This window comes from Eutrema salsugineum, unplaced genomic scaffold, assembly GCF_000478725.1.
Source record: "Eutrema salsugineum unplaced genomic scaffold, Eutsalg1_0 scaffold_11, whole genome shotgun sequence".
Classification (NCBI taxonomy): domain Eukaryota; kingdom Viridiplantae; phylum Streptophyta; class Magnoliopsida; order Brassicales; family Brassicaceae; genus Eutrema; species Eutrema salsugineum.
Window position 1 is genome coordinate 2,370,060 of NW_006256901.1, and position 24,147 is coordinate 2,394,206.

Below are 24,147 nucleotides of genomic sequence, written 5' to 3' on the forward strand. Positions count from 1 at the left end.
TTTTTGTCAACAAAAACCAAATATAACCTTTGATCGATTTAATTATAAAAAGGAGGAGCGGTTCTGTTTTTTTTTAAAAAAAATTGTTCGATTTACATAACTTTTTATGTAGGATGGAGAGACATCGCTCTTGCCACAACGACCCGGATAGCGATTTCAGCGATTCCAGTGATTCTAACACTGGCATGGAGGTGTGCTGCATCTCTTGTCGGGAGATGTATTTCCCTCATGATTCCCGCCGCATCTGCAAGGAGTGCTGTGATGGGGACATGTATTTCCCGCATGAAAAACTCTTGAAGAAGGTCAACGCTGTAAAGGCCAAAGTTGATTTTCTTCGCTTATCCTCTTCTCAAGATCACGTCAGCAACTCCAAGTCTTTCGCGGACGTTGTTCTCATCGCCTCTAATTCAGCGGCTTCTGCCGCTCCTATTCCTGCTCATAAATTTATTCTGGTTTGTTCTCTATTTTTTAGGCCATTAGTTTTGGTGATGAGTTATTTTAACTTTGATTTTTATGTTTCTTTTAAATATTCAATATATGTGTTTGTGTTTGATAGTTGGTCATTCAATGTAAATAGAGAGATTTGCGTTAACGATAAAGAAATTTTCAAGAAAAAAAAACTTCTGTCCATTCTTATCTATTTGAAGTTAGAATTAAATAGAAGTTGCAGTCATATGGTACTAAGTTAAGTTACTAGCCTTTTCCTAGTTTTGTAAGAACTGCTTTAATTCAATATTCGTTTTGTGTTTTTTTTAAACAAAATGATGATTTGTGTTAATATGTCGAATGATATATTTTCATTTAGTATCTTCTAGATCACTTCTATGTCTTTCCCATTTCATGTGTATCATCTTCTTTGGTTTTAAGAACTGCTTTAATTCAATTTCATTTTCAATAAAAAAATGATGATCTGTGTTAATATGTTGAATATATATTTTCATTTAGTATCTTCTTCATTGGTTTTACTTACTTTTGTTAGAACCCAATTTTCTGCTTTGCACCAGAACATGATGAGAAACTGGAGTTTTAATTTGTCCTCTGTATTCCTTTATAGGGTTTGAATATATTATGATCTATCACATTAATATATCTCATAGATAATGAGTGTTGTGAAAGTTTTCTAGAGTAAACTTTCTTCAATTCTATAATCTCTTTAATGGAGTGAACTTTCTACAAGTCTATAATCTTTATTAGGGTTCTAAAAAAAACTTGATTTATTTTACTAGATGAGTCGTTCACCAGTCTTCAGAGCAATGTTTGAGAATAATACAGAAGAAAGTCGTAGCAGCAGAGTCAAGATCAGTAACGTATCTTATGAGACTCTTCAAACTTTTATTGAGTATCTCTACACAGGTAAAGCATGTCTGGATGAGCAAATGGCATGTGATCTCTTCGTCTTGTCAGATCAATATCAAGTAATGCGGCTGAAAATTTTCTGTGAGAAATTTTTGGTAAACAATTTGAGTTTGGAAAAGTCTCTGGTGGCTTATGTTTTTGCTCAACAGTACAACGCAAAAAAGTTGGGTGATGCTGCATTATTAAATATCATCGATAATATGGAAGAAGTCACTAAAGGAAAAGATAACGTGGAGATAGTGAAAAAGAATCCTCATCTTATCAGTAAGATGTATGAAGAATATTTCTCCAAAAAGGTTGTGAAAACATTTAACAAGAGCAAAACTAATTGAAAAGGTCTATTTTGTCATCTTAAAAGGACAATCCTTAAACAAGAGGTGGTATGTTTTGGGTTCCCTTCATTTTTATCTTTAAGTAAGGCTCAGTAGAACACATTTTAGTGAAGCACTACAAATATGTTGTTCTAGAAACTTAATTTTTTAAAAAACTAAAGAAGTATGTTTCATTTCATTTCTTCTTCTTTTTTTCTTCTTATTGATATTAGATTTTGCGTTCACGCTACGCGTGGATATTTTTTAGTAAAAATTACATGCAATCAATTATTATTATTAAGATATTTTTATATATATTAGTGTTTTATTAATATATTAAAAATATTACAATTTTAAGCTCATAATTTATATATAAATTATGAGATTTTAACAGTTTTTTTAATCTATATATGTGATGTTTAAAAAATGTATTATTTGGTCGAATACTTATAAGTTAATATACCAAACAACGTAACTAAAAAAGCTAAATATTGAAAAATGCTGTTTACTAAACATAGTATTGACATGGAGATCACTTCTTTAAATTAAGAAAATAATTTTTTTTTAATCATTAAGAAAATGCTGATTGGACGCCCTGAAAAATATATAGTTTTAACTGCTATTAATAATAGAAGATTTTTAAATCAATAATTTTCTCTATATTTATTCTTGTATTAACAATACAATTTTAAAATTTGGAAACATTTTTTCTTTTAAATATTGATGTACACCAATAGAATTAACTTTTAAATTCTTTGTGGACACAATTAGAGGTATATATCTTCAACATTTATTAGTAACTAGATTTTGCGTCCACGCTATGCGTAGGTATTTTGTTGATAAAATTATATAAAATCAGTTATATTTATTAAAATATAAATTTTATATATTATTTTTTTAATAATATATTAAAATATTATGGTATTAATCTAATAATTTTTATGTAAATTGTGAGGTTTGAACGGTTTTTTTAATCTATATATTGTATGTCATATTTTAAAAATATATTATTTGGACAAATACATATAAGTTAATATACCCAAACCAACTAAAATTTTTACAATATAATGAAATGCTTCTTTTTAAACATAGTATTGACATAATGACGAAATATTACACATTCCTTCTTTAAATCATGAAGATAATTTTTTTCATCATTTTCATTTTTATTCTAATTATATATGTGTTATTTAAGAACAATAAAAAACAATAAAATTTATAATTTAATTTTTTTCTTCTCTTGTTTAACCAATACAAATTTTTATATTGATATATTAATTTAAAAAACAAACTAATAAATAAAATGTTTGCTTTGAGATTAATAACAATTGAACAAAAACAATAGTTGAATGTAAAATAAATAAAATCATTAAAAACTTATGAATTAAATATATTTTAGTAAATTAGTTGTGTAAAATTTTAAATAATTTTTCAATAATTATACGTCATCCCTTCTAATAAAAATGAAATTTTTTTATTTTTATTCTTGTTATATTTTTTTTAATGAATATATTATATTTATTTATTTTAATGATTTTTGTATGATTATAGTCAATTTCATAATATTTATTCTTATTTCTTCTAATTATAATTAAGTAGGAAGAACCGGTACAATTTAATACATACAAATTTACAAAAATGAACTAATAAATTTAACAACTCAAAACTATTGCAATTCCAATTAGAATATACAAAATATAATTTATTCGATCATTTTCGCATAGTATATTACATGAGAATTATATGAAAATATGTTTCGCATATGTGGAAAAAATTTAGATGAATATAAATCATAATGATTAGTTATTTAATATTCTATGTGAAAAGTCTTAAAATCAAGTAACTTAAACTTGTATAAGTAGCATATATTTTTAAAATTTGTAACTTAATATAGTGATAATAAAGATTTTAATTTCATGTTGGTTTTTTTTGTTGTTAATGGAGATTTCTTTATTTTTAATTCATTTTCTTAACCATAATATTAGAATTATGAAAAAAATTTAATTTACAATTTTGATATATACGAATAAAATTAAAAGTTTTATTGCTGATTTGGATGCTTTAAAAATAATATAGTTTAACTGTTATTAATAATAGAATAATTTTAATTAACAATTTTTCCTATATTTTTTTGTATTAGTAATGTAATTTTATAATTTAGAAACTTTTTTAATTTTAGTTGTTGATGTGGACTAATAAAATTGACCTTTTAAATCTTATGTGGATGTCCTTAGAGACAGATAGCTTCAACTTTTATTTTTCTATAAATATAAATTTTTATTAACAATATAATTTTAAAATTTAGAAAATTTCTTAGTTTTAAATATTGATGTGAAACAATAGAATTAAACTTTTAAATCATATGTGGACATTCACAAGAGATAATTACACTAAAATACACTTTCTATAAGAGGTATTACACTAAAAGACTTTTTCAGCTATTAGGTAACTTATTTTACTGTTTACGCCCAAATAACCCGAAATTATCCTTCGTGGATACGATAAGGTGGATTCGAAGAAGTGGATAGCATATTAAACCCAGATTTTAAAAACAATAATTATTTTTCCCCATCTGTTTTGTTTTGTATTTTTATGTATTGTGAAAGAAATAAAACAACTTTTTTTGTTAGAATGAGTTATAATTTCATTTTGTTATTGTTTTAAGACCCATCATACTATAGTTTATTTATCAAACAATAAAATTTTCAAAAACACATGTATAATTTTTTAAAAAAAAACCAGAAGTCTAGGTAGATATCCACTCAGAAAATATGATGTAGATGATGCATAATAGACATATAACATGGACATGATTGTGTGGATATGTTTTCATTGATATATTCGACATGAATATACATTTTACATTGTCCATAGGTGGACATGGATCATGTGGATAGGTTATAGACAATGTAAAATGTATATCCATGTTGAATATATCAATAAAAACATATCCACGCAATCATGTCCATGTTATATGTCCATTATGCATCATCCACATCATATTTTCTGAGTAGATATTTCATTGAAAGCATATCCACGCAATCATGTCCATGTTATATGTCCATTATGCATCATCCACATCATATTTTCTGAGTGGATATCTACCTAAAATTCTGTTTTTTTAAATTTTTTTATATATGTGTTTTAAAAAAAATTATTGTTTAATAAATAAACTATAGTATAATGGATCTTAAAACAATGAAAAAATAAAATTATAACACATTCTAACCAAAAAAATTATTTTATATCTTCCAAAATATAGAAAAATACAAAACAAAATAGATGGGAAAAAATAATCACTGTTTTTAAAATCTGGGTTTAATCTGCTATCCACTAGTTCGTATCCACCTTATCGTATCCATGAGCGATAATTTTGGATTAACAAAAAAATAAGTTACCTAATAGCTATAAGTGACTCTTTTGTAAGAATGAAACTGGAAAGTGTCTTTGAACGTAAATAACTCTTTTTAGAGGCATATAGCTTCAACTTTTATTAGTAATAGATTTACAAATCAAAGCTGGAAGGTTTGTGAAATACTATGTCTTGGAGAGGGAGAAGAAACAGATCAATCGTTAGGTGCAGATTGGATAGGGCACTAGCCAATTAAAATTGGCATGAGATTTTTTCACATTCTTTTGTTGAATTTGATGCTATGATCGGATCAGATCATAGGCCTATTGTTGCTACTATAGAGGATAAAATTCCAAAGAAAAATCTCACTTTAGATTTGACAAGAGATGGGTAGCACACGACGGTTTAATGGAGTTTATTTCTAAAGGATGGGACTTAGGTGCTGGTGATGAGAGCCTGACATTTGTGGACAAAATTATTGTCAAAGAGGAATATCCAAATGGCAGAAAAATCTTAAACCATATGGAAGGGAAAAATAGATAAGCTAAAGCTAGCTTTAAATGAAATACAAAACGATGATACAAGGACAGAAGAGGAATTTATAGAGATTACACAAAGTTAAGGGAAGCGTATTGTGATGAGGTATTATTCTGGCAACAGAAAAGCATAACACAATGGGCAAAAATGGGGGATAAAAAGAAAAAAAAATTATCTGCCCAAATTAAACAGGGGAGAGCGCAAAACCGGACCATAGGATTACATATATAATGCGGGAGGGACATGGGTAACTTCTGAAAAAAAAGATTGAACAAGTGGCTGTCAATTATTTTGACGAATTATTTACTTCAACTTCACCAATAGATTTTCAGAATGCGTTGATGGAGATAAAAACATTAATTACAAATAGTACTAATGAGATGCTAACAGCAAGGGCTACTGAGAAGGAAGTATGGAGCACACTGTTATGATGCATCCAGAGAAATCTCTGAGTCCAGATGGGATGACAGCACTCTTTTACCAGCGTTGGTGGCAAATTATCAAGGCTGATATTTTAGGTCTAGTCAACGGTTTTTTGGAAACTGGAAGCTTCGACGACAGATTGAATATGACAAATATTTGTTTAATACCAAAAACAGAAAGGCCCACAAGGATGACAGAACTTCATCCAATTAGTCTTTGTAATGTAGGTTATAAGATCATATCTAAAGTTTTATGCCAACAGTTGAAACAATTACTACCCAACATGATCTCGGAAACACAGTCAGCTTTTATGGCTGGTCGTTTAATTATGGATAATATACTCATAGCTCAGGAGATGTTTCATGGACTGCACACAAACAAATCATGCAAAAGTAAACATGGCACGGATATGAGTAAAGCATATGACAGGGTTGAATGGAATTAATCAAAAACTTTTTTGAGACAGTTTGGTTTTGCGGAAAAATGGATAACATGGATGATGCTCTGCATTACCTCGGTTTGATACAAAGTTTTGATAAATGGACAGCCACGGGGACAAATAAACCCAGGAAGGGCATTACTAGCAAAACAGTTATGGCGATTAATTGAAAGACCAAATTCACTATTCGCACAGGTCTTCAAGGAAAAAATATTTTCGGAGTATAACCCCCTTGGACCCTATACGATCATACACGCCATCATGTGGTTGGCAAATTATAACCTCGGCTAGATCTCTTGTTAACAAATGGCTAATTAAAAGAGTTGGTACGAGTTGGTTTATCACGGTATGGAATGATCCCTGGATTCCATTTTCTCGCCTGAGATCAGCCAAATGTAAATGTTTACTCGAATCTCATGGTTAATCACCTGATCGATCCAATGACAAATACGTGGAATCTGGAGTTGATAAATGCAATTATTAACCCAGCGGATGTAGAAATTATTTGTGGAATCCCTATTAGTAAGTCTTACAGTCCTGACTCTGTGGGATGGCACTTCTCCAAGTCATGTAGGTATACGGTGAAATCAAGATATCAAACGAAACAACAACTCCCAGATATCTCCCCAGAGGTATACTTCGGACCAGATATTAGAACTTTACAAACACATACATGGAAGCTAGAATGCGCTCCAAAGTTAAGACATTTTATTTGGCAAGCATTATTTAGGTGTTTACCAGTAGCGAGCAGGGTATGAACACGGAGAATACAATGTGACACACAATATGCAAGATGCGGAGCATAAGAAGAAACAATTAATCATGTACTCTTTGAGTGTTCCCCTGCATTACAAACTTGGCTTTCTCAAATACCAACACCTTCTGATGTTTTTCCTATGACATCGGTATTCGCTAATTTCGATCATCTATTTTGGAGACAACCTAAGGAGTATAGTAATAACCAATTTCCATGGATTAATGTATGGTATGTCTGGAAAGCAAAGAAGAAAAAGTATACTCCAACATGGATGTAGACCCACAGGTTACAGTGAACATAGCGGAATCGGTGGCTTCTGTATGGGAGGAGGCACAAAGATTGGAAAATGATCTAGCTCTACAAATTAATATAAGTGTCTCAGGATCGATACCCATTATATATGAGGATTGGTGGTGTTATATACATGCTTCTTGGAAGAAAACAGATTTCTCAGTGGGATTAGGATGGTACTATTTTAAAGAAGAGGTTATGGACAAGATAATGGGGGCACGCAATGTGCAGCGGAGTATTACGCCTCTGCATGCTGAGATGGAAGCTCTAATATGGGCTATGTTCTACATGCTAGAGAATCAGACGACAAAAGTAGTTTTTGCAACAGACTGTTCGGATCTGGTAATAATGGTGTCTGCAAAGAATGGCCAGCTTTCGCTACTCACATTGAGGAGTTTCTGAAGTGAAATGAGAGATTTAGCTTCTTTTTGATCTCACATGTTCTACGAGCCAAGAATACGAAGGTAGACATATTAGTAAGGAGTGCTCGTGTCTACCCTCAAGATGTTATGTATGTTAACTCGCTATTACTGGTTTGGTCTATTGAACCATTCTGGGTACTAAGGCTGTTATATATATATATTTAATAATCATAATACTGATACAAAGATTAAAAATTCTACATCAGTTCTTCAAATAATAAAAAATCATTTTTTCATCATTTTAGTTTCATTCACGTTATATATGTTTTCTTTAAAAATAATAAAAATAACAACAAATAATATAAATATAAAAACTATTTTATTTTCTTAGCTAATTTAACTAGTAGAAATTTTTGATTTAATATATTACATTAAAAATAAACTAATAATTCTTGCTTTTAAATTCATGACAAATTTTATCTTGTATTATATTATTTATGGTAACTTTAAATGATTTTTAATGAACCAACCAAAGTGAATAAGTTTTTTTTTATAGTTTATTTAATTTCATTCTCATTATATGATTTTTTTTATGGAATACAAAAAAACCGAGATAGTTAAAATCTATTCTCATTCCTTAACTACTTTACTCAATACAATTTTCAGCTTAATTTACAAATGAAAAAACAAATAATAAGCATAAATCTTTCGTATCTAAGAAAAAATAGTTTTAAAACAAAGACAATATAGATTAAGGAATGAACTTTGAAATAAATTAATAATAATAAAACCAACAAAGTAAACATGATTTTCGTTTACTCGGAACATATAGAAGCCGAAATTTTGTCCGGTAACATGTATTGGTTGTAGTAAATTTTAATGGTTCTTCGATGAGATCATAAACCTAAGTGGTGATGATTAAATTCTCATACTTAGGGATTTGCAAAGAATATAAGTAACAAACATTATTTTATATCTGAGAAATTTGGTTTTTACACATTATCTTTTTACCTTCATTGTAATCATCTTTTTCAATCTATAGATAAATTATTTTTGTCATTTTTATTTTATTTAGCATAGTTTTGATTTAAAACATAAATAAGTAGTCAAAATCAATACAACTTACATAAAAAAATCAGTAAATAAATCACATAGAACAACTCTAAAAAAGTTCTTATATATCTATAGCAATCACAAGCTGCATGTACAATATAATTTTTATATCTTTCTTGCATTACCTCTCTCATGTGTTGAAAAGTTCTTATGAACAGGGAGCAGACAAAACTTATTTTATTTTCTTAACTAATTTAACCAATACAAATTTTTGAATTAATATAGTACATTGAAAAACAAACTAATAATTATAATTCTTGTTTTCGGATTCAGGATAATATTTTTTTGTATCATATTATTTATGGTAAGTTTAAATAATTTTTAATGAATATACATCGCTTCTTCTAACCAAAGTGAATAAGTTTTTCTATTTTATTTAAATTAATTCTTATTATATTTTTGATGGAATACAAAAAAGTAGTAAAGTTTTATTCTCCTTTTTTAGCTACTTTAATCAATACAAATTTTCAGTTTAGTTTACAAATGAAAATGAAAATGAAAACTAATAAGCACAAAATCTTACTCTCGTATCTAAGAAAAAAATCTGTTTTAAAACCAAGACAAAATATGATTATAGAATGAACTTTGAAAAAAATTAATAATTACAAAAACCGACAAATTAAATATGCTTTTCGTTGACCTAGAACATATAGAAACCGTAATTTTGTCCGGTGATATATATTAACGCACTTACGATCTTATATAGCGTCAATTAAGTAATTTTAACTTTTATATAACTTTGAGGCCCGTATGTGGTAGAAATCAAAGCTGAAAGATCCTGCACGATGCCTTTTGTGGTAAGTGGTTGCGGTCTCTCCTCTGTCTGATGAGGCTAACTGATTGTATTCAGATGTTGCTTGGTCAGCCAGTTGTTACTTTTGTGGTTCAGGTTAAGTTGTTAAACCCGTCAGATGTCATGTTATTCAAAGGATCTTCTTCTGATACCTCGGTCTCCTTCGCCTTAATGGCAGAATCTCTTTCTCTATTCTCAGGACTTCGTTTTTCAAATGTATCGGGTTTCAATCACTTGACATGTTTCTCGGATTGTTTGAAACTTAATTATCCTTCTTCTCAAATTCGGTGGCCAAGCTTTGGAGATTACAGTCTCTTTCTAGACACTAAAGTAGTTTGTAGTGGCTTTGTCTATATTTGATATCATCATATTCTTTCTTTAGCTAATAGTTTAACGGATAGATTAGCCAATGTGGCTCTTTTACGTTGTAATGACTCCTTCTTTAGTGAAAACTAACACATTTCTTTTGTTTTTTTTTAATTGAAATAGTTGCACACACAAAAAAAATAAATAACTTCAACGTTTTTATAGTTATGTGACTAAATTTGGATGCTAATGTAAAAGTCTCTAAATATGTGTGCATACATATATGAAGAATTTTACTATTTTATTGTTCCTAGTTATATATAACTAAAACTCTAATTAAATTTAAATTTTACTTTAATATTCTTTTAGTTTTTTATTATCTTATATTACTAATTGACAAAGACACTTTAAAAATAACATTTGTCTCATGTGTTATTAACAAGTTTGTCATGCTGAGGTGTCATCTCCACAAAGCTTCTCAAAGGTTTTTTGAAAAAAAAAGTTTGTTACTAGAATAATTACAATCAAAACCACTCATATTAATTTGGTTAGAGAATCAAATATATCTTATTAAACTAATTATTAAAAGTAATTGTTCAAAAAAATACCTTTCTTTTCTTAATTAGACACACAAAATTAGTAAATAATTTTAAAACATATTTATTAGCCAATAAAATAAAATAAAAGGATTTGAGATTATATCATATTAACTATTTTCTTATATTCATTTTTTTAATTATATAATATGAATTATTTTTAAATCATTATATTTCTTTTATTTTCTTTGTTTACTTTTATTTTCTGAATTAATTATCACATCAAACATATAATAAATTTATATTTTATGCATATGCGATAATTTATATTTAAAAAAAAAATCACTAAACTTTTTTATTTGATAAGATATATCAATATTTCAGTTAAACTATTAACTATACAATTACATTCATATTAAAAAGATAAAAATCAATAATAAAATTTTATAACCATATTATATATTTGTAATTGTCATACTAATACAAAATCATATTATTACTCATCATAATACTATTCACATACATATAAAATCAATAATTTATTTTTATTTTAAATAAATTAAATCATGTTTAGTAAAATATTTTATAGATACTTCACGCGACACATGACACAAAAACTATTTGTTCATGACTGAAAAATATTTAACTAAAACTATACATTCCATATTTCTATCGATTATTTTCTGATTTTTATACTTTTAGAAAATCATTGTAGTTTAACCATTAAAAAAATACCAAGTTCTTGTTGGTCTAACAATCGAGAGTGTTGTAATGGACTCAAAAATTAGTTATTTGTTTCATTTTGTTTTATCATTCCTATAATTTATGCTAAAAGAGGGTGGAGAGGTTATCGGGAGTTGGATTTATAAAGCTTTTGATTAATTTTAAAAGTCATGAGATTACTCAAATCTTCAAGATTTTTGTTGGATTTGTAAAATTTGCAGAGAGTTTTGTGAATTTAAACAATTTACAAAATATTTTACTATGACAGATTTTGAGAATCCAAAAGATATAAGTAGTATTTTGAAAGTCATGATTTATGAGTTAAATTGTAAAAAATCTTTATCCCAATATTAATAGATTTTAATTGAGTTATGAATTTTTTAAATACAAACTTTTTGAATAACAATGAATTTTTATTAGATTATAAAAAGTAGCAAACCAATAACAATGGATTTTTAAAGTTATCCTTTTAAATTTAGACCAATAAAATTATCTTTTTAAATTACATGGGGATACCATGAAAAGCATTTATTTTCAACTTTGATTAGTAGAGTTTAAGAAGATAATTAATAGTATGAAAGAAAACAAAAAAAAAAAGAAAGAAAGAAAAACAACTAGCATAGCGGCGATATAAAAAAATGGTGATTGTCCAGGCGATTTTACAGTTATTCTTACAAGTTTTACAACGGTTTTGATGAGACCATCGAGCCATCACCAGACCCAAAGGTCGTTCCCGAGCTCAAAGAAGCACCAATGACCCGTTCCAAGGCAAGGAGGCTTAGAGAAGGGTTCAACTTGGCCGTGGAATCATTACTAAGTACCATGGAACTTGAAGATGCATTCAAAACCGAGCCTCAAGAACAATACACGCGAGACAGCCCCAAAGGACCCGACTTAGATATAATGGAGGGTTTCGCGCGTCTGAGCCTCAAAGAGAACCAGCCTCAACTAGAAACAGGTATACATGTTTACTTGGCAGGAAATGGAGCACAGAACACCAAGAATCTCGAAGAGGCTGCATTGGACCCTCAAGATACAACCGTTTCAAGACTCGGAGCCGCTAGCGAGCCAACGAGACCCAAGGAGGAACATGAAGTGGGACGCATGAAAATACATGAAGAACTCGCAGGACACGACGTAGACAGGACCTTAGATGAACTAAACATCAAGACTAACGAAGGAAATCTCAAGGCTAACGAGCGAATCAACGAGATAACAAGCAAGCCCACAGCCGGCCGCAACCAGGTATTTTCCATTTATACGATTTGTGCAGGTAACATGGGAGTATCCTAGTGGTGTCTAACACCCTAGATGGCATCAGAGGTGCACGGAACAAGTCCAGAAAAGGTTGCACACGATTAGTTTCTTTTTCTTTTTTATTTTTAAGTGAACTTTCTATTTTTGTGTCCAAATGAGACGCTTTGCCATTTTGCTTTATTTCTTTTTACAAGTCCTGTTGTTTTGAGTCCTTAGTGTCGTTTTTTATTCATTGAGTCGAACCCTAGAAGGTTCAAAGCTGACGGACTATTTATAAAGTCCCACATGCAGCTCTTGTACTTCAACCTTTTTCCCGATATCAATAAAATAACGCCGTTTTCTTAGCTTGTGCCTAAGAGCTTTATTGCTTGTTCTTGCGTAAGAGATTCACCAAGAGTTGAGCCGCAGTAACAGAGATCCGTTCATTGTCTCTGTGGTGCCTTCGATCCACTTCGACATCCCTAACCGATCCCTCAAGAGAGAGCGTTAAAGCCAGCTTGACAGATCCCATCTCGATTCAAGTCTTGTGGAAGCAAGCCTTGTCTTACCATCTCCATCCACCGAACTACACGAGAGAGCGTCATAGCCAGCGTGTTGTTCCCACCAAGCCATCGATTCCGCAATCATATAAGCCTCACCCGAGTCTTATATCATTTTGGTATCAGAGCCAAAGGTTCCTGCCTTTGGTTTTTCTATCCCTTACACTTTTTCATTTTTATTCATACTCGTTTAGCTTATTTTGATTCATAAAACCAAAAACCCTAGATAAAAGTTTAATTGCTTGTTTTCATTTTCATTAGTCAAAAAAAAAAAGGGAATCCGTTGCATTGCTAGATTTTTAGACCGTTAATCCTTGTTCTTTGCGTACTAAAATTTGAAAACCATATAAAAAGTTATTTAGTTTCATTTAAGTAGCGAGTCAAATAGTCTAGCGTTTTGATACCCTTATTATTCGGTGGTACTTTTGACTAGTTGTTGTCTTTGTTGAGTACAAGGACACCAAGTGAGGCTAACTAGTATCATGGCCGAAGGAGAACCTGTTCCAAACGATGCTCTTGTCCAAATGATGACCGCAATGAGGGAGGAGTTGAGGAACATGACTCAACAAATGGGAAACATTCGGCAAGAACTTGGAGCCAGAATAGATCGAGTTGAGGCACAACCAAGGAGAGCCCCAGTTCGAGGAGCACAAGTGCAAGCCGGTGACGCGAGTGATGATGAAGAGATGCCCGAACTAGAGGATGAATTTCCACCTGATCCTCTTCAGCATCGACAGCAGAGGAGGCCGGATCCTCTAAGGAGAAATCCAGCTAGGGTAGTGGATACCCGAGAGCAAACTCATGATCTCAAGCTAACACCTCCTACTTTTTCAGGACAGTCGGACCCCGAGGCATACTTGGATTGGGAGAGGCGGCTAGAGCACATCTTTGAGTGCTATGGCTACGCTGAACGCAAGAAGGTGGCTGTTGCGGCTGCACAACTCACTGACAATGCCTTAGCATGGTGGGACAGAAATGTAGCCGAGAGAAGGAGGCAGCGCTTTGGACCAGTCGTCACTTGGAGCGACATGAAATTCCTCCTACGACTTAGGTATGTACCTGAACACTATCATAGAGACTTACAAAAGCGTTTTCGCAAATTGTCTCTGGGAAACAGAAGCGTAGATGAATATTTTGAGGAGTTTGAGAAGCTGATGAACTCGTTGGAGTTAGAAGAATCGGAGGAAGCCTTGATGGCTCAGTTCATCGACGGTCTACAAGAGAGAATAGCCAGAAAGGTGGAAAGAGCTCAATATAGTGGGTTACACGAGCTATTGCATCTTGCCGTTCAAGTGGAGCAGCAAATCAAGCGTAAGACCGCTCTTACTAGCCGTAACCGCACGAGCCAACCATGGAACGCCAGCAGTTCTAAGCTGGTAGACAAAGGCAAAGCTGTGGAGATTGAATCAAGATTCAAGGGCAAAGGCACCGAGTCTCCCAAATTCAACCGAGCCGAACAAGGTAAGCCCTCTAATCCCACATCAAGAACTCGTGATATAACTTGTTTTAGATGTCAAGGCAGGGGTCACATGTCAAGGGAGTGTCCAAATCAGCGAGTCATGATCATTACCCCTTGTGGTGACTATGAATCGCAAGATGAACAAGAAGATGAATCTAACGACTTGGAGGAGGAGGTTGAATATCCCGACACTGGTGAACTCTTAGTGACTCGCCGAGTGCTAAGCGTCCTAGTTCACCCTGAGGAGACAGCCCAAAGAGAGAACATATTTCATACTAGATGCACCGTCAAGAACAAGGTATGTAACCTTATCATAGATGGTGGTTCATGTACTAACGTGGCTAGCAAGTATATGGTGGACAGGTTAGGTCTTGAGAAGACAAAGCATCCTTGTCCCTATAAGTTAAGGTGGTTAAACGACCAGACCGAGCTCAAGATCTCCGAGCAAGTGTCCATACCGTTTAGTATTGGCAAATACCATGATCAAGTCACTTGTGATGTGGTGCCCATGCAAGCCGGACATCTATTACTCGGTAGACCGTGGCAATTCGACCGAGCCACGACCCACAATGGCCGCACCAACCATTACTTTTTCATGTACAAGGAGCGTAAGTACAATCTTGCGCCTCTAAGCCCCACCGAGGTACATGAGATGTAAGTGCACATGAACAAAGAATCCGCGCTAAGTAAAAGCAGTCTTTATTTATCATCTACTGATGTTTACAAAACCATGAGTGCCAATGGCACCGTGCTACTGATGATGTTTAAAGAATGTCTAAGCGCAGGTTTAGGTGACTCTGAGATACCACTTGAAGTGCAAGCTATTCTGAACAAGTTCAAGGATGTATTTCCCGAAGAGATACCACCAGGATTGCCACCACTTCGTGGAATAGAGCACCAAATCGACTTAGTTCCCGGTTCAGCTTTGCCCAACAAGCCAGCTTATAGAATGAACCCCGAGGAGACTAAGGAGCTAGAGAGACAAGTACGCGACCTAATGGACAAGGGTTATATCCGTGAGAGTCTCAGTCCTTGTACTGTGCCGGTTCTCTTAGTACCCAAGAAAGATGGTACATGGAGAATGTGTGTGGACTGCCGTGCCATCAACAACATCACCATCAAGTATAGGCACCCCATTCCACGCCTAGATGACATGTTGGACGAGCTAAGCGGATCCACAATCTTCTCAAAGGTGGACTTAAAGAGTGGATACCACCAGGTTCGAATGCGTGAAGGAGACGAGTGGAAAACCGCATTTAAGACCAAACAAGGCTTGTATGAGTGGTTAGTTATGCCTTTTGGCTTGACTAATGCACCAAGCACCTTTATGCGCCTTATGAACCAGGTTCTTCGAGCTTATATAAGTAAATTCGTAGTTGTTTATTTCGATGATATACTTATATATAGTAAGAACCTTAATGAACATCTTCAACACCTCGAACTAGTGCTTAAAACACTTCGCAAGGAAGGCCTATATGCTAACCTTAAGAAGTGCACATTTTGTACTAACAAGCTTGTTTTCTTAGGCTTTGTAGTAAGTGAACAGGGATTACAAGTAGACGAGGAGAAGATCAAGGCAATACGCGAGTGGCCTACACCAACTACAATCGGTCATGTTAGGAGCTTTCATGGCCTGGCCAGCTTCTACAGGCGTTTTGTACGAGATTTTAGCACGGTGGCTGCCCCACTCGCCGCGGTGATCAAGAAGAACGTGCCATTCTCATGGGGGCCAGCCCAAGATGCAGCTTTTGAAGCCATGAAGAGCCGATTAACACAAGCACCTGTCTTAGCCCTACCAGACTTTGACGAGATGTTTGAGGTGGAGTGTGATGCTTCAGGGGTGGGAATTGGAGCTGTACTACACCAAAGAAAGAGACCAGTGGCATTCTTCAGTGAAAAACTCAGTGGAGCCACACTAAATTATCCCACCTACGACAAGGAGTTATATGCCTTAGTCCGAGCATTGGAGACCTGGCAGCATTACTTGTTGTCCAAGGAATTCATCATTCATACTGATCACGAGACCTTAAAGCACTTAAGAGGACAAACCGCACTTAAGAGACGCCATGCTAAATGGTTGGAGTTTATAGAGACTTTTCCTTATGTGATCAAGTACAAGAAGGGACAAGAGAATGTGGTGGCCGATGCACTTTCAAGAAGGCATACATTGATATCTACTATGGAGGCCAAGGTACTCGGCTTTGAGCATATCAAGGAGCTATACAAAGATGATCCCGAGTTCGGAGAAGCTTATCAAGGACATGGCAAGGGAGCTTATACCTCGTATCATTTACACGATGGGTTTTTTTCCCAGACAAGAGGCTATGCGTTCCTCAAGGGTCTTTGAGGGAGCTGTTGCTGAAAGAAGCACACGGTGGAGGCCTCATGGGTCACTTTGGAGTAGAAAAGACATTGGCTGTAATCGCAGAACATTTCTTTTGGCCGCATCTCAAGAAAAACGTGGAGAGGTATTGCTCACGCTGTGTTACATGCCATAAGGCCAAGTCCATGTTACATCCTCATGGTCTATATTTACCTTTACCTATCCCTAACGCACCATGGGTGGATATCTCTATGGATTTTGTACTAGGCTTACCCAAGATCAGGCACAAAGACTCGATCTTTGTTGTTGTTGATCGCTTTTCAAAAATGGCGCACTTCATACCCTGTGACAAGACTAATGATGCCACACAAACCGCGGACTTGTTCTTTAAAGAGGTGGTGAGATTACATGGAGTGCCAAGAACGATTGTCTCTAACCGAGACTCTAAGTTCTTAAGCCACTTTTGGAGGACCCTTTGGAGAAAGCTTGGCACCAAGCTTCTATTCTCTACAACTTGTCATCCTCAAACGGATGGGCAAACCGAAGTGGTAAACCGTACACTATCTACTTTACTTAGGGTCACTCTTGGTCGAAATTTGAAAACATGGTTAGATTGTTTGCCTTTCATTGAATTTGCTTATAATCATGCTACTCACTCGGCTACTAAGATGTCTCCTTTTGAAGTTGTGTATGGATTTAATCCACTGACGCCTTTAGATCTCTCTCCAATACCCCAAGCTGAGCAAGTTAATCTAGACGACCTCAAGAAAGGGGAATTTGTGAAGAAGATACATGAGAAGGCCCGAGATAATATAGTGAAGAAAACGGAGGAATACAAAAGGAGAGCTGATAAAGGACGCAAGAAACTTGTATTCGAACCAGGAGAGTGGGTCTGGTTACATATGCGACCAGAAAGGTTCCCACAGCAAAGGAGTTCCAAGCTTCCCCCTCGCGGAGACGGACCCTTCAAAGTGTTGGAAAAGATCAATGATAACGCCTACCGACTAGAACTTCCAGGTGAGCTAAACATTTCACATAGTTTTAATGTTGCTGATTTGTCTCGTTATGATGCAGGTGAAACAGTTTTGAGGACAAAACCTCTTGAAGAGGGAGGGAATGATGAGGCCATCGAGCCATCACCAGACCCAAAGGTCGTTCCTGAGCTCAAAGAAGCACCAATGACCCGTTCTAAGGCAAGGAGGCTTAGAGAAGGGTTCAACTTGGCCGTGGAATCATTACTAAGTACCATGGAACTTGGAGATGCATTCAAAACCGAGCCTCAAGAACAATACACGCGAGACAGCCCCAAAGGACCCGACTTAGACATAATGGAGGGTTTCACGCGTCTGAGCCTCAAAGAGAACCAGCCTCAACTAGAAACAGGTATATATGTTTACTTGGCAGGAAATGGAGCACAGAACACCAAGAATCTCGAAGAGGCTGCATTGGACCCTCAAGATACAACCGTTTCAAGACTCGGAGCCGCTAGCGAGCCAACGAGACCCAAGGAGGAACATGAAGTGGGACGCATGAAAATACATGAAGAACTCGCAGGACACGACGTAGACAGGACCTTAGATGAACTAAACATCAAGACTAACGAAGGAAATCTCAAGGCTAACGAGCGAATCAACGAGATAACAAGCAAGCCCACAGCCGGCCGCAACCAGGTATTTTCCATTTATACGATTTGTGCAGGTAACATGGGAGTATCCTAGTGGTGTCTAACACCCTAGATGGCATCAGAGGTGCACGGAACAAGTCCAGAAAAGGTTGCACACGATTAGTTTTTTTTCCTTTTTTATTTTTAAGTGAACTTTCCATTTTTGTGTCCAAATGAGACGCTTTGCCATTTTGCTTTATTTCTTTTTACAAGTCCTGTTGTTTTGAGTCCTTAGTGTCGTTTTTTATTCATTGAGTCGAACCCTAGAAGGTTCAAAGCTGACGGACTATTTATAAAGTCCCACATGCAGCTCTTGTACTTCAACTTTTTCCCGATATCAATAAAATAACGCCGTTTTCTTAGCTTGTGCCTAAGAGCTTTATTGCTTGTTCTTGCGTGAGAGATTCACCAAGAGTTGAGCCGCAGTAACAGAGATCCGTTCATTGTCTCTGTGGTGCCTTCGATCCACTTCGAAATCCCTAACCGATCCCTCAAGAGAGAGCGTTAAAGCCAGCTTGACAGATCCCATCTCGATTCAAGTCTTGTGGAAGCAAGCCTTGTCTTACCATCTCCATCCACCGAACTACACGAGAGAGCGTCATAGCCAGCGTGTTGTTCCCACCAAGCCATCGATTCCGCAATCATATAAGCCTCACCCGAGTCTTATATCAGGTTTTTAAACCGATTCTTTCTCGCCTCACCGGCGACGGTTTATTGCCCCACTGAGATCGGACACCATGATGCCTCTATCTATGTGGGTGTGGCTATTCCCTCTCTCGATCTCACGATTGAGAGTGATGCACGTTCTCTATCAAATGTGATAAAGCCTCTACAGTATAAAAGAAAGACTCTACAACGATGGTTATCACAATCCAACTCCAAATATCCATCAAATCTTTCCTTCCCTTTACGTTTCTTCGCAGTTCTTGTGAAAATGGCAGACAATTTAAGAAGATCAGTGCAAGATCTCAACCTCGGTGCAGATGATGAACCTTTTTCCTATTGATGTTGTTAATCAAGCGGTTAATGAAATTCAGTTTGTCATCATGGGCCGACCCACCATCCCTCGCAGACAGAACCTACGATCCATCATTGCCAACCTCCCTCGCATGTGGGGCCTTGAAGGCCTTGTCTTCGGAAGAATTGGAGACGACCACCGTTTCCAATTCATTTTTTCGACCGAGGAAACTCTGGAAAACGTCTTACGGCGAGGACCCTGGGTCTTTGCTGATCGGATGCTTGTGATGCAGAGATGGGCTCCATTGATGGATATCAGAATGCTTGATTTTATCCCTTTTTGGATACAAATCAGAGGTATTCCTCTACAGTACGCGAATCAAGACGTCATTGCACACATTGGTCGTGCTTTTGGAATGATCATGGAGGTTGACTACAACCCGGAGGCCATAGCCAGACTTGAATACGCTCGTGTCAGAGTTAACTGGGTCATCACTCAACCATTACGCTTCCAGCGTAACTTTCAATTCTCACCCAGAGTTAACACCCTGTTGCGGTTCAGATATGAACGTCTACAAGGTTTCTGAAAGTTTGTGGAATCGTAACTCATGATTCAGGAACCTGTTTGGTTCAGAATGGAGGACCCATTCACATCTCTGATGACGAAGACGATGCTGATGAGGACCCTGCAGAAGGAAGACCACACAACCAAGGAGTTCAAATACGAGAACTTGAAGATGATGAGATTCTTGAGGGAGAGATCAACAATGGAAACCAACGTGTACCAAATGGACCTGTGGACAATGGAGATGGTGATCCGGAAGACAATGTAAGAGATGGTGAGAATGTTGAAGAGATCATACCCTTAGATGAACTGCAGAGAATTGAAGCAGAGGAAGACCCGAAGGCTGATGTTGATGAACACTTCTCAAATCCAATGGAACGTGGAGAGCTTGAAATTGATGAAATATACAACCCTGTCCCCATCTACGAGAACTCAACCGGCGATGTCCCAGGAACAGATCCAAGATATGGTGAACTCAGAATTGCATAGCAACAAATTGCCCGAGATTATGCTGCATTTGATGAAGACATTGTGGGCTATCTACATGGCAAGAGAAAGCTTGAGGAAGAGGATACAAAGGCAAGAAAGAGATCAATGGGAATCGATGTCGGAGAATGCAGTGGAGAAGCTACGGTTTCTTCGACCAACCAAACCGTTGGAGGCGCGATGGGCTCTGAACCACCAAAACCCCCATGAGAACACTGCACTGGAACTGTCGAGGGTTAGGTACAGACGTGAAAGTTCGACACTTCAAGGAGATAAACCGAACTTATCTCCCGGACATCATCTACCTATCAGAGATAAAGCAGCAAGATGACTATGTGCGCGATGTTGGCTGCCAATTAGGTTTCTCTAAGCTTGTAATAGTTCCACCTCTCGGTCTTAGTGGTGGTTTAGTTGTGTTCTGGAAGAATGAACTTGATGTTTCTGTTTTTTTCCAATCCCCTAATCTTGTAGACTGTTTAGTCAAATGCAATGAAAACAGCTTTTATTGTTCATTTGTCTACGGTCACCCTGAATTTCGATTGCGAAATCATCTTTGGGAACGTTTGGAAAGGATTGGAACAAACAGAAGAGGTTTTCCGTGGTCTATCCTTGGAGATTTCAATGAGTTATTTGGTAATAATGAGAAGAAAGGAGGTCCTGCTAGATCGGATCACTCATTCAGAGACTTTCGAAGAATGACTCGAAGCTGTGAGTTCACAGAGTTGAAAACTATTGGAGACAAATTCTCTTGGGCTGGACAACGGGGTCAACACTATGTCTCTTGTTGTCTAGGCAAATCTATGGCAACCAGTGAATGGCATAGATTATATCCAGCCTCTGAAACAGAATACTTGGAGTTTGCGGAATCAGATCATCGTCCTCTCATCACATTTATGACTGCTGATACCAAACCAAAAAGAGGTCACTTCCGGTATGACTGCAGATATTTTGATAAAGTAGGGTTCCAAGAGTCGGTTTTACACGGTTGGAATCAAACGGAACCCACACATGAGAATTCAAGATTGACCACGAGGATTTCAAACTGCAGGAAGCACATCTCCTTATGGAAAAGGAAGAACATGCTTAATTCTGCATAAAAATTGCAATGATAAGGCATCTCTTAGACAGAGGAACTGCAAATGGATCTCTATCAAATGCTGATAAGACATCCCTCAGAAATCAACTCAATCGGGCTTACATGAGGAGATCTTTTGGAAGCTTAATATCAGAATCTCTTGGCTTAAAGAAGGAGATCGCAATACAAAGTTTTTTCATGCAACAACTAAGACTAAGCGAGCTCACCACAGATTAAACTCCATATTGGATGGAGATGGAGTAATGAGAAGAGGAAACAGTGAGGTTAAGGATGTTGCTATTGAATATTTCCAGAAGCTCTTTACTTCTTAACCCTGCCCTAATACACTATACCAAAAGGTCTTCCGAGGTTTTAACTCGCGGGTCACTGATGAAATAAATGATGCACTTACAAAAGATGTAACCACAGAGAAAATCAAGCAAGCAGCCTTTGCTATTGGTCCCCACCGTGCACTAGGACCAGATGATTTTTCAGGAGATTTCTACCAAAAGTTTTGGAATGAAATTAGTCCAGCCATACTGCAAGAAGTACAAAGTTTTTTCTCTGATGGTGTTTTCGACCAAAGCCTTAACCACACAAACATCTGTCTAATCCCAAAGGTGAGCCCTCCAATGACCATGAAGGAGTTTAGACCAATTGCACTCTGCAATGTGGCCTACAAAATCATCTCAAAGATATTAGTCAACCGACTAAAACCTCATTTGTCTGGCTTAATCACTGAGAATCAAGCAGCCTTTATACCGGGGAGAATGATCACTGACAATATTATCATTGCTCATAAGATCTTTCATAATTTGAAGGCCAGGAAACAACAATCTAAGTCTTATATGGTTATCAAAACGGACATAACAAAAGCTTATGACCGTTTGGAGTGGAGCTTTTTAGCAGAGACCATGAAACGGATGGGATTTAATCAAAATTGGATCAACTGGATAATGGTTTGTGTCTCAACAGTAAGTTTCTCAGTTCTTCTAAATGGTCAACAACATGGCAAGATCATCCCTACAAGAGGAATTCGACAAGGAGACCCTTTGTCTCCTTATTTATTCATCATCTGCGCAGAGGTCTTGTCACACCTTATGAACAGAGAAATGCAAGAAAGGAGACTTCAAGGCATCAAAATTAGTACAAGAAGTCCAATGATTAATCATCTGCTGTTTGCAGATAATTCCCTGTTCTTCACACTAGCTAATGCAAGGTCAGGTCTGACAATAAAAAGGAATTTATCTTTATATGAAGCGGTCTCAGGGCAAGCGGTCAATCTAAGACAAATCGGACATCACCTTTGGCAGCAGGGTTATGGATTCCACCAAAACTTATATGAGAAATATCTTGGGAATCCATAATGATGGAGGCAATGGCAAGTACTTGGGGTTACCAGAATAATTTGGATCCAAAAAGAGTGAAATATAATGTTCAAATACATCACTGACAAAGTCAAAGAAAGAACACATGGCTGGAGCAAGAATTTCCTTTCTCAGGGTGGCAAAGAAGTGCTCTTAAAATCTGTCGCTCTTGCAATGCCAATCTTCTCCATGAATGTTTTTAAAATACCGAAAAACATATGTGAGGAGATCAGTGGCACTTTAGCAAGATTTTGGTGGGGGAAAACAATGGAAAGAAAAGAGATGCACTGGTACGCTTGGAAAAGAATGAGCCTGCCCGGAAAAAAAGGGGGATTAAGATTCAGAGACCCTGAAAGTTTCAACAATGCTTTACATGCTAAACAAGTTTGGAGATTACTTCAAAACCTAAATTGTCTGGTGATGCGTGTCAACTGCGTGAGGAAACAAGTTTTACCCTTAACAAAAACAAATGAAAGCCGCAAGTGCACATCTAATCAGTTGTAGTATTTAGGGATCGAATCCACAGAGATTTGTGTGCCTGGTATTCTTCTACGGTTTTTAACTTTAGGTCTAGACTAGATTGGTTTTAAAGGTTGGTTGTTTGTCACGAATTAAACTAAAACTTAAAGAAAGCAAATAAATCTATCCTAGAAAGCAAGTAGAAAAATCGAATGGAAAGCAAGTAAAGCAAGTAAATATCGAACTAAGGCAATTGAAATGCAGATCTAAATAAGCAAATAAAAATCGATTGGTTTTTAAAATATGACTAAAAACGCTGAGCTTTTGGGAACTCTAAGGGATCATAATCGGTTTTGACACTAGGGTAGATAGTTTGGGATTGACGGATATCGATATATAGGTGGTTCTAGAGCTAGAGTACGGCGGTATGACTACGTCACTGTCGTGATCATAACCAACTGTTTCTCGCAACCCTGACCAGTAGGTTTCCACTCTGGCCCTGGAAGGGAGAGAACGCAAGAGCTGCACAAAACTTGTCAATACTCACGATCTCGCCGCAGGTAGGTTTCCACTCCTACGGAAAAATCGCATGTTTCATTCTAGGGCTGATACTTAATGAAAACTTTCGCAACACTAACTATCTAGATCAGATACTAGGTGATCAATCAAGCATACATGCAATAAGAACAAGAATAAAC

The 24,147-nt window shown here is 35.8% G+C and overlaps 2 protein-coding genes and 1 pseudogene across 2 annotated transcripts; all 3 read left to right on the forward strand.

Annotated features, from left to right (window-relative positions):
* Positions 1 to 113: 113 nt before the first annotated feature.
* LOC18026296 (BTB/POZ domain-containing protein At4g08455) lies at positions 114 to 1,688 on the forward strand. The gene is made up of 2 exons (XM_006409299.2): positions 114 to 452; positions 1,227 to 1,688. The coding sequence occupies exons 1-2, from the start codon at positions 114 to 116 to the stop codon at positions 1,686 to 1,688; spliced, it is 801 nt and encodes a 266-aa protein (XP_006409362.2).
* Positions 1,689 to 13,577: 11,889 nt separating this feature from the next.
* LOC112089673 lies at positions 13,578 to 15,212 on the forward strand. Its single transcript, XM_024160422.1, has one exon. It carries the CDS (start codon positions 13,578 to 13,580, stop codon positions 15,210 to 15,212), a length of 1,635 nt encoding a protein of 544 aa, XP_024016190.1.
* A 3,632-nt stretch (positions 15,213 to 18,844) lies between these two features.
* On the forward strand, positions 18,845 to 20,551 carry LOC112089674 (annotated as a pseudogene).
* Positions 20,552 to 24,147: the final 3,596 nt, after the last annotated feature.

Coding starts and splice junctions, on each gene's coding strand:
- LOC18026296 (XM_006409299.2), top strand. CDS start 114: ATGGAGAGACATCGCTCTTGCCACAACGACCCGGATAGCGATTTCAGC. Junction 453..1,226: donor CTGCTCATAAATTTATTCTG/GTTTGTTCTCTA, acceptor TTATTTTACTAG/ATGAGTCGTTCACCAGTCTT.
- LOC112089673 (XM_024160422.1), top strand. CDS start 13,578: ATGGCCGAAGGAGAACCTGTTCCAAACGATGCTCTTGTCCAAATGATG.